This window comes from Wolffia australiana, chromosome 5 (assembly GCF_029677425.1).
Source record: "Wolffia australiana isolate 7733 chromosome 5, ASM2967742v1".
Classification (NCBI taxonomy): Eukaryota; Viridiplantae; Streptophyta; class Magnoliopsida; order Alismatales; family Araceae; genus Wolffia; species Wolffia australiana.
In genome coordinates, this window is record NC_135839.1 from 21,511,131 (window position 1) to 21,522,707 (window position 11,577).

General features: G+C 37.6%; 1 protein-coding gene across 1 annotated transcript; it reads left to right on the forward strand.

Moving 5' to 3' along the window:
• The first annotated feature begins 7,277 nt into the window (after window positions 1–7,277).
• On the forward strand, window positions 7,278–11,192 carry LOC144703859 (uncharacterized). Its single transcript, XM_078576134.1, has 13 exons — window positions 7,278–7,480; window positions 8,033–8,335; window positions 8,473–8,546; window positions 8,973–9,132; window positions 9,210–9,234; window positions 9,298–9,387; window positions 9,678–9,849; window positions 9,915–9,988; window positions 10,099–10,141; window positions 10,219–10,290; window positions 10,371–10,501; window positions 10,571–10,644; window positions 10,992–11,192. The coding sequence occupies exons 2-13, from the start codon at window positions 8,113–8,115 to the stop codon at window positions 11,042–11,044; spliced, it is 1,191 nt and encodes a 396-aa protein (XP_078432260.1). The 5' UTR covers window positions 7,278–7,480; window positions 8,033–8,112; the 3' UTR covers window positions 11,045–11,192.
• The last annotated feature ends 385 nt before the right edge of the window (window positions 11,193–11,577 follow it).

The window sequence follows — 11,577 nt, forward strand, 5'->3', positions numbered from 1 at the left end:
AATGACCTCCTCTTCTCGAAATTTAGCTTTTATACCTAGGTAAAATGGGAAAAACGACCATTTTACCCCTAATTAGTAATTCGTTAATATCTATCAATGTAGGCTTGATCTCAATGATCCAACATACAGATAGAAAGAGGGGTTCATTACGAGCAAATCCATAAAAAAAATCATCTCAATCGGACTTCTGGATCAAAAGTTATGAATAAATGAATTTAAACCAATATTAGCCATTGGATTTAAATCATTTATTCATGTGTATATGTTTTTTTTTCGAGCGCTGAGGTGTCTTCCGCTGATTGGACGATAACTCTTCAAATCCTCCAGGCGGGCGCATCCTCCTTGCTCCACGTACCCCCCTGGCGAAAATAAGAAAAAAAATAGAAAATTCAAAAGTCGCGTTTTGCATAGGTTTTGATACGCACGTACATGTGCGTTTCTTCTTTGCCTTGTCCTTTGATAGTTTGCCACGTCACCGGCCCTACACATGCATTGTATGCGCCGTGCGAGCGGTGACGTTACCTCCCAGCATTGGCGCTCATTAAGCGCCGTTGGATTATCATCCGACGGTCACCGTGGAGCCACGTCGCCAGACCGAAAGAATCCCTGGAATTTTGTCAGAAGGACCCTCTTAAAAACTGGCATTGCTATATGACGCCGCCCACAGGTAATTGCATATATACCCTGTGCGCATACTCTCTCCTCCGTTTTTTTTCTTAAACATTAAAACAAATAATCAATCATTTGCAATTAAACTCTTAAACATTTTAAATCATATCTTTACGCCTGTAGTCACGACCGAGAGCTGTTTTCAGGGTCTTTTGCAACAAAACTTTGCAAAAAGGCCCTTCAAAGTTCAGATATTATGTCAATACTTTTTTTCTCTTATAAATATATCTTTTTTCTTAGAATAAATGCATTTCCTCTTCAAATAAATCTCAGAAAAATCCTAAAAAATCGTAAAAAATTCAAGAAAATTCTAGAAGATTCACTGATTCATCCCTATACTGAGAAATCTCAAAATTAAATATTAAAATTTCCATTTTCATTCAAAAATAGTTATTTCGAGCTCCAATAAATCCTTTAAAATTCATAGAATTAACAGAAAATTAGGGAAAAATCAGAAATCACTTGAAAACAATATTTTCATGTAAATATATGATAACAACCCCATTTTAAGCTCTTTAAATGCATAAAATTGTGCTAATAACATGAAATAAAGACCGAATTTGGGGTGTTATCATGGTGGATTAGATGAGGCAGTATTTGTATGAGATGATGGTACTAACAAAGTTAAAGGAGATACATCAACATCTGAACGAACAGAAGTAGAAACAACATGACTCGTAGATGCGGGAGACGAGGAAGAAGTTTCTTGAGTAGTAGAAATAATATTTAGAAAAGAGTGATTAGTAGTAGAAGGCCCCGGCAACCCGTCAGAGGGGCGAGGCTGCTGAAAGGAGTGAGAAAAGGAAATATAGATTCATAAAAATAACATCGCGTGAGATATAGAGACCAGAATAAGAAAGAGAAAGACACTGATAACCTTTATGTAATGAACATTACCCTATGAAAACGCAACGTTCGAATCTGGGTGAGAGCTTGTTCTTGTTGTATGGATGGATGTTAGGAAAGGAAAGGCAGCCAAAAACTTTAAAAAATGTATAGTCTGGTATTTTAGAATGTAAAAGTTTCAAAGGGAGACTTGTTACCTTAATACGGGAGGGATCATTTGATTGATAAGTTAGGTGGCAGTTGTTACTCCTTCATCCTAATACTTTGTGGGCCTAGATGCTTGATGAAGCATGATGAGAGCCTTTTCAATAATGTGATGATGTTTTCGTTCAGCCGTCCCATTTTGCTCTGTTGTATATGGGCATGAAACCTGATGTTTTATGCCACAAACTTGCAAGTGTTTATGGAGAGACTAGAACTCACCTCCCTAGTCAGCTTGAAATGTCTTGATCTTGGTAGAAAGATGTCTTTCCACCAATTGCTGGAAGCGAATGAATGTGGGAAGAACATTGAGCAAATGTTTATGGAGAGACTAGAACTCACCTTTGGCATTGAGCAAGTAGAGCCAAGTGTACCTGCTAAACTCATCAATAAAAGCTACATAATAGGAGAAACCTAAATATGACTAAACAGGTGCGAGACCCCAAAGATTGGAGTGAACCAATTGAATCTACATGAAGGAAGTGTGAATATGAGAGTTAAATGACAATTTTTTGAGTCTTAGCCAAACAACATGCATAACACACAGACGAGGATAGAGTTTGAGAAAAAGGGAGACCAAAATGTGAAATTTTTTGTTTCAAAATGAATGTTTTATAGAAACTTGCCCTTGTAAAAATAAGGGTTTTTCTTAACCACGAGTAAAAAAGCTCGAGATGTTCTCAATCGACGAAGCCTCTAAAGCCTGAGGTGATCTCAATCGGCAATGCCTCTAGGTGTTCTCAATCGGCGAAGCCTCTAAGGTGTTCTCAATCAGTGAAGCCCACACCTGTGTAGAGTAGATCGTTCAACACCTGCGGCACAAACCTATTTTTGACCAATTGGACCTAGTATCATAGGCGACCGAACGGCCGCCCCCTAATTACTAGATCGAACGGCCGCCCCCCAATCATGATATGATAACATGCATTGAAAATTAATATTTTTAAGCATTAGAAGCCCAAAAATATGATGAAATTTGTACTTTATTAGCTCTTATTTGCATGTTATCTGATCTTTCTTATGACGACAACTAGTATGAGGTATTAATCCTATTTTTTACCATTACTTGTGTTATTTTATTTGCATTCACGTATCCTTAATTAGATTACTGTCGCATTTTGTATTTCTCATTCTGTAACCTAATGGGAACTTGATTGACTTACTAGAATTCATATTCACATGCATATCTACGGTACTGATATTAGTCTAGTGAATTATCTCTTCTTAAAGATTGATGGATCTATTAGATTATAGTTTCCTTGTGTTACATTCATTAAAATAAACTTAAAAATACAATCATTCAAAGTGTTTATATCACGTAGAACAATTTTGAAGCATTGAGATTGATTACTTGATTGAAGACACACTTGGTGATGAATTTGATCATGTGATATGTGATTATTCATATTTATTATCATTGTTGATTAAGAACAGTGATTTGAATGATCATTTTGGACTACGATTGTGATTTATGGAGAAAGTGATTTAAATTGATTTAAAGCGATACAGAAACTTGGAAATATCTGAGAGAATTAAATTGAGCTACTTCAGATTTCACTAATCTCTAGTCAAATTAGTTCCTATATCTGATCTATTGATCTTCATTAGGACTATAATTCAAACCATATTATCTCATTCATTGTTGTCGTTTTCTCAAAACAGGAAGGAAGGGCAATGGGATTTTCTGAAGTCTGCACAAGGGAGTTGGGTTGGACACCAAGTATACCAAAGACACAGTGATGAGAGCCACAAGATGCCAAAACGAAAGTTTAATTCTCTAAAACTCTCATTGTCATATTTGATGTATTTGATATTTATAACACATAAGAAATGCTCATGGATTTTTAATTAATTTTGTGCTTCAAGCTGTCATGATCACCACTTTTCATCTAGGCAGTAACTGCCGCTAGCTCCCACCACCATGAAATATCTAAATTGTTGCAATTTCATTCATAGATATCATGTATCATCATAATTATTTTATATGTTTATCATATCCAATCATGTTGTGTGATAACTTGCAAATTAACATGATTAGTTGATGAATTTTACATTATATTTATGTGTTCTAATGACCATATTTGCATGTTATCATATAAAAATGGAGATAAATGATTTACACTTTGATTTTACTATTATTTCTAATTCTTACTATTTTTTTACATGGTATTTTTTTACAGGGCCTTAAATACTTGGCTAAAGGTTGGTAAGGGTTTTTCTAATTTTTCAGGAATTTTCCATATTTTTTTATAATTTTCTGACCATTATTTAGCCAAGAAATGACTTCAGAATAAAAAGAATTGATATTTATTAATTTATTAAATATTTTAAAATGAATTTTCTATTAAATAGGTGGCATCCACGTCATTTGGGCGAATGATTGGAAGAACCAGAATTAATCAACGATTAGCTCATTGTGGCATCGCGAATCACAATGCCATAATGAGCGAATGGTTTGCTCAACAGCTAACGTGGCATGGGCGGCGAGGAAAAGGTAAGTTCTGATTTTATTAATTTTTTTGTGCATTTAATACGTACCTCATTGTACGTGTAGTCGGTTAGCCGCGTGCATTGATTGCACGCGGCAACCGACCCGCGTGCATTGATAAAGAAAATAATCCGCGTGCGCGCCATTTAATGCACACATCAGTCGATTCGCCGTGTGCATTAAATGCACATTGCAAATCGACTGATGCGTGCATTAAAAAATTGCGGTAAGTACACTGCTATATTATTTATTTACTTATTTATTTTTAGGCGCTGACAAGGTGACGTGGAGCATTTTTGGCCATTTGAAAGATGTGATCATTGTCCAATTATTGCGCGCCTTGGACGCGGACAACGAAGCGTCAGAATGCGATCCGAGAAAGCGAAAAATGAGAAAGAAGGCAGTAACCAATCAGAAAATGACATTTTCCTAGCCTCTTGGAGGAGAGATAAAATAATCCAATGGCTAGGATTAATCCTCAGTAAAACGACGATATCTTGAGATCTAGACGTCCGATTGGGCTGTAATTTTGAGGACATGTTTGTCTTTTCCCCCTCTACATTCCTAGGGTTGGATATTTAAATAGAGGTCTGGAAAAGGGCAAAATGTACTATTTGAATCTCTCCCCAAGGATTTGGCCAGGAAGGACATAGGAGTTGCTTTGGAAGTCGACAGATCTTGATCTTGCATTCAAAGTTGTAAGTTTCTGATTTGTATTTTGAACTTCTTCTCGAACGATTCTAATACGCCGAGGCATGGGCGAAATGTACATGCCCTAGAAGTTATTTTTGATGAAATTAGCATTGCATTTTGAGTCTGATTCAAGATCTGACTGTTAATATTTAGTTTTAAATAGATTTGGAACTATTCTGCATTTTCAGATTTTTAATTTAGGGTCAGATTTCACATTTTCCCCGAATTCTTCACTTTCTCTCTCTAGGTTACTTCATCTAGTTTTTCTCTCTAGATTTCAAATTTTATTGTTTGGAAATTTAATTCAATATATAAAAACCCTAAATAAAAAATTTCATCCATAAATTCATCCATCTTGAACTCCAATTTCAAAATCCCTTTATTGATTATTAAATTCCCAATTTTAATTCATAAAAATTGTCTTAAAATTTTATAATAATTGTGAAATTAATAGTCCGAATTAATTTGATCTTATAATTGAAATCACTCTATCTTGAGCTTTTTGAATGAAATATTTAAAATTAAAATTCATCTGCATAGTATTTACTTGATTTTGATTAATTAAAAATATTATTAAGAATAATTAAGGTTTATTAATTACAAAATTAATTAATCCTTTAATTAATTCATTAAAAATCGGATAAAAATTCTTGCTTGCTGCCTCCCTGTGGTTCGACCCCTTGCTTGCTCTATATTTTATATTTAGTGATTAAGGGTATTTATAAATTTTATTGTATAAGTCTAAACGTCAAATCAACGACATATTTACGCATATTTTTAGGCTTATCATTGGGTCCATAGAGATGGAGGTACAATTCAAGCATCAAACATGTATCATTCTATAATTTATTGTAGATCATCACGAATATACATCGTTTCCATGGAAATAGCTTTCTGAATGATGATTTCAATACCAACCTCTAGTTCCAATTTTAAAAGATGACAATTAAAATGTTGTTGCAGCCTTTTCATCTGCATAGTTGATGCAAAACTGTTCAAAACTGTTCTTGCAAGAATAAACAACCCAGTGAGATGAATGATAACACCCTAAATTCTGAGCTTAATTGAAGTAATTAGCACAATTTAATACATTTAAAGAATTTAAAATAGCCTAGTCTACATGTTAATTAATATTCTACGTGAATTCTGATTTTAACCTAGTTATTGTTAATTTATGAATTTTATGGAATTTTTTAAAGTTTTGAATACCTATTTCCAAATGGAAATAACGTTTAAAAAATAAAATTTAATATTCATTAATGTGGGGACGAATTGCAGAATTATTTAGATTTTCGGCAATTTGATTGAATTTTTTGAGAATTTATTTGAGGAATTAATGATTTTTTAAATAAAAAAGGATATAATTATAATGAAAATTGGAGTTTAAATTAATTTCCAAAGTTGGAGGGACTATTGTTAATTTTTTATTTAAAATATGCCCTTAAGATGGCTCTTGGACGCGTGTTGCATGCATAAAAATGTGACAAAAAATTTGTGGGGTCTTATATAGATTATTTGGAATTTTATATGGTTTTTCTTAAGGAAATATGGAGGAGAGAGAATCAGAGGTGCATATCTTTAATTATTTTTGAGTGGCGTCCTTTTGCATGCGCGAAATAATGCAAGGGCATTTCTGTAAAATGCCAAGAAATCTATTTCGTGACAACACATGGCAAAATCTCAGCCATCAGAAAGTTTAAATATAGCGCTTTTTAAGCTTTTTTGGTGATTTTTAAAGACTTTTCAAAATCCGCCACGGCTGTCATCCGTGACGGCCGTCTTGTCACGTCCCTGGCCAATGCCCCCTGTCACTGTCAAACCACCATCATGACCAGGTCATCATTCGTCACCGTCACCATCACGGGCCCCTAATTCCTTCACCATCACGGCCACTACAACGTATGATGTGACAAATGCATTTGTCTATAGATCCCTCCCCTCTCTCTATGCATATTGTCTATTTAGTCATCCATTTGTCTGTCACAGTTTCCTTTTCCCTGACAGTAGGGAATTAACGAGTGAGTTGTGACAATGACAAAACATGGAAGGATGACAAAACGGACTCAATGAAATGTTTTGAATGGATGACTGGACGGAAGTCAAGCCTAACAAGACTATCCGTCCAGCCTAACCGCGATTTGACCGATTTGACCATGATCGGGGCTGTCAGATCTCACAATCTCCCTAATGAACTCGATTAGATCTAATTGACAGGTTAGCCCACCCTAGCCTACAAGAACAGGTCACGCTAATTAAGCGTAATTAACGCTCAACCGCTCATCATGGCGATAGATCAACGCTCGATGTTGACTCCGAGTTGCGCTGCGGTGCGTCGATTTCGGGCCACGCGATCGAACTAGTGGACGTTGGTCTGCGTGTCCAATGAAGTTTGATCTGCTTCGCTTTGCACGACAGAGCGTGTGGAGCAGACGGCGTGGCGGGCACGATCCTTCTTCTCTCAACAGAATTCAATTCGGCGGGAAAAAAAAGGGCCAGCAACCTCCTATCTCTTCTGCTATCTGGGAAATCTTCAATCTTCGCCATCTCTTCAATTCTTCTGAGATCGATAGATTGCATTTTGTGGTAAGTACTTCGCCGAGTTCTTTTGATGAGTTCTAATTGTTTAAATTGGATGTTTGTCTCAGTGGTATCAATTTTTGACGTTCGTTGATGTCTAATCTTAGTTGTTTCATGGTCACGTCGCTTTGCAAATTATGAATTGATAATGTTTAATTGCTTAGACTGGATGCTTGTCGCAGTGTAACACATCTTAAGCTGCTTAGTGACATAATTTTTAGACGTTCGTTGATGTCCAATCTATGTTGTTTCATGGTCACGTTGCTTTGCAAATGTTAATTATCTGAATTGATGGCTTCTCGGTGTCAGGAGTGATCGTACTTTTATTGCTATAATTCACAATATGTGAAATTTTGAGTCCCCCTTTCAGCATCGTAATAAATTCCAATCGCGGTCTTCTCTTCGTCATTCAGATCCCCGCGCCTATCAGTGTTCTTTCCTGATCTAGGGAGTAAATTCTCATCGCGATAATTTCAAGAGATTTCCAAAGAAAAAAACAGTCGATGTTGTTTATTAATCAACCATTGTTCTTATCAGTAACTTCGGAATTAACTTCAGGTAAATCTACAAAGTGGCGACGAAGAAGGGAGATGCCCAATTGAGAGATTATACGCTGAATCGTGTAATAATCTGGAATTATGACTAGCGACGCGCTTTCGATCGCGGAGAACGGCTTAACCGAGTCCAATTGCAACGGGAACGGATTACCAGTCACCGCTAAGTATTCATGCTGGTTGAGACTCTACAAAGGACCAGACCCTTCTTCTACAAGATACATCTACGGAGTCATCTTCTTCGTCACCAACCTTCTTGCCTGGGCTATCAGGGATTATGGCCAGTCCGCCATCTCCGGATTAAAGAGTAATTTCTTAATTATCAGTATTTGTATGTTGCTAAATGGTAGTTTTACCCAAGATTTGTCTTCAATTAGCCAATCATTCAGTTAAAACCTGCAGTTTTCTCTTTCACCCATATCTTGTTCTTGATCTATCTGGCAGAATTGGAAGGATGTCATGGTGCCCGGGAGTGTCTTGGAGCAGAAGGCGTGTTTCGTATTAGCTTAGGCTGTTTTGTATCCTCTTGGTTTGTTTTAATGTTCTTGGTCACTGATGACGATGACGATGACGATTTGGCACTGCCATCGTACGTGGTTGTTCGGTTCCTTTTGTGCGAATTTGTGCGCATTGTTCGTTCTGTTCTGTTTTCTGAACATAACAAATGCGAATTTTGTTCTAATTTTGTTTGAATGTGCGAAGTTTGTTTGTTTTTGCACAAAAAAAGAACAGAACAAAGAACAAGGCTCTGTGCTGTCATTGTCATTTTATCAGCAGAAAATATACTATATTAATGACAATAGGCATCGTTTTTCCTACTAAGCTAACCTTTGTCAGATGTTGATCATTGTCATTTGTAGGGATGACGAGTTTTAAATTAGGATGTTGATTTATTTATTATGATGTCATTTGGCCATTGTATTTCTCTTGACGAACATCACCAGGCATTCTTCCTCGTTATGCTTCTATCCACTGCACGGACGAACAAGTTGGCGGATGCCAGAAGTCTGTGGCACATTAACTGTTGGGCTTTGAAGCTCATTTTGTGGGTGGGTCTGATGGTCATCCCGTTCTTATTACCCTCTGCGATTATCCATTTTTACGGTCAGTATATTTCTTCGATAACATGGGTTTTCTGTTCTTTAGAATTCTTACTCACATGTTAACGATTATTGTTTCAGGCGAGATCGCCCATCTTGGCGCTGGGTAAGTTATCTTGGCACCTGAATCCCCGCATTAAACATCTAATTTCTTGGTGTTTTTTCGCAGGATCTTCCTCCTGATACAACTCATAAGCGTGATCAGCTTCATAACGTGGCTCAACGATCGCTGCCGGTCGGAGAAGAACGCTGAACGATGGTGAGTCCAGTTTAGAGTTCATGTTGATGATAAGTTTTGGCAAACGATTAGGATGACGAGTGGACTATAGTTGCTGTCATCGTTATGTGCCGTTATCCATCTTCAGATGATGAATCATCTTCGTCATCCAATTCCCAAGAGATGTCATCGCCATTGGCACTTAATCATGCTGTTGTTATCATCAATCTGTTGAATTGTTCAAACGTTTGCCCAACCAAGTTCAAAGTATTATGTAGGCAAAAATATACGATAATTCTGATCATCCGCCGACAAAATCAATCTTTTTGCAGCCGAGTTCGACTTCTGGTAGCTTCCTTTTCTGCCCATGCATCTTGCCTGATGGGAATTATCATGATGTATGTATGGTATGCACCGAAGCTGTCCGACCTGCCCAACGTCATCTTCATTTCTCTAACCTTGGGTCTTCTGCAAATCATGACCTTCATCTCCATCCTTCCCATGGTGAGCAAATGACCCTTTAGCCCATGCTCTGAACTGCTGCCCTTTGACTTTTTTCTTCGGGTCAGGTCAACGTTGGGTTCTTAGCTCCGGGGCTGATGGGAGTCTACATGGTCTTCCTCTGCTGGTGTGCAATTAGAAGGTATTTATCTCGGGGCATTTTCATAAAAACAATTTTAATTTATTTTTACGAGTGAATTTGGGGTATTATTCTACACTGTTTGAAAAGAAATTTTATTTATTTCTGGACAGTGAACCACAGGGGGAAAACCGCGAGGACTGGCTCACAATCGCTGTAGGGACTTTGCCTAGGACTGAGTTCACTGATATGTTTGACAAGAGATGCTGACTTTTCGCGTTTGACTTCATCAGAGCTTCATCATCGCTGTGGTTGCCATAGTCATGGCGACGTTTTCTACGGGGGTTGACTCAAAGACTTTCCAGGTGACCATTCAACACCTTCATTAATATTGTTGTTGTTATTATAATTCCTAAAAAATTCATATTTCTGAGGGTTGGCACAGTTCAAGAAAGGCGAGGCGGAGCCGGACGATGTGCCTTATGATTACGGCTTCTTTCACTTCGTCTTCGCCATGGGAGCCATGTATTTCGCGATGCTCTTCACCAACTGGAACGCCAACCACACCGTAGAAAGGTCAATACTTCACATCTTTCTTTACAAAAGCTACGGCAACAGTCAACTCCTTTAGTCAACGCTGTGCAGATGGAGAATTGACGTGGGGTGGGTAAGCACCTGGGTCAGGGTGGTCAACGAGTGGCTGGCAGCCATCCTATATGGTAAACTCTATTCTATCTGGTCAACCCATTTGCTTTGTTGTCATCCATCATTCGTGTCGTCCCTCACCATCATCAGTCATCCATCCTGACTTCATAACAGGAACGGAACGAAAGCCTTCTTGCCTTCCGTTTTGTTCCATCAACGACACTGATGATTTACTCTAGGTTTATTTCCATCTCCATCCATTCAGTCATCCGTCTCCCTCCATCCCCTTTGACAGAAATGGAATATGACTACAGATCTGAAATGGTTGACGTTCCGTCCAGTTCCATCTGTCTTATTTAGTCTTCTGTCGTCCATCCACGAGCCTTAGTGCTTACTAGGTTTGGTCTGTTGTGTTGTGCAGTATGGATGCTCATTTCTCATGCGGTGCGCAAGAGGGGATCTGGTTCCACGTGATGGCTGGAGAATCTCATCCCAAGGAGGAATGTCCCTAGCTCATCTCTCCTCAGGCCTATTCTTGGCCCATTGTTGGGCTTTCTTCTCTATATACTAATCTCATGTTCTGAAGCCCTTTCAGTAAAGTGGATAAATAACTAGAATTTAACCCGGATTAGCGAGTAATGATCACTTAACAATCCCACAGTTAAAGTCAAAACAAAGTTAGGGTAAATATCAACGTGAAAGGCCAAAGTCATCATCCACATAGACTGATTTATCATCATGGATGATTAAAAAAGGAAAATCTACAAAAAATTATAAAACTTGAAAAAATATATCCAAACAATTGAGTGTATTTATAGAGTCTAATAAATCTTCAATAATTCCTCGTGCCTCGTACGTTCCATGCGTCTATGTTGTGGTGCAAGAACATTATTATTTCCCAATCCTCTTTGACTATAATAGAGTTATGGAGATAATATTTCAGCCTTGTCCAACATATTTGAGAAAGGTAAACGGTCATTACATGTGCGCTCGATAAGCAAGAAAGA

Excerpts from the sequence above, each read along its gene's own strand:
- LOC144703859 (XM_078576134.1), top strand. The coding sequence starts at position 8,113 with ATGACTAGCGACGCGCTTTCGATCGCGGAGAACGGCTTAACCGAGTCC. Across the intron at positions 10,142-10,218 it reads AGGACTGGCTCACAATCGCT|AGCTTCATCATCGCTGTGGT; the intron begins GTAGGGACTTTG and ends TGACTTCATCAG. Across the intron at positions 10,645-10,991 it reads GCTGGCAGCCATCCTATATG|TATGGATGCTCATTTCTCAT; the intron begins GTAAACTCTATT and ends TGTGTTGTGCAG.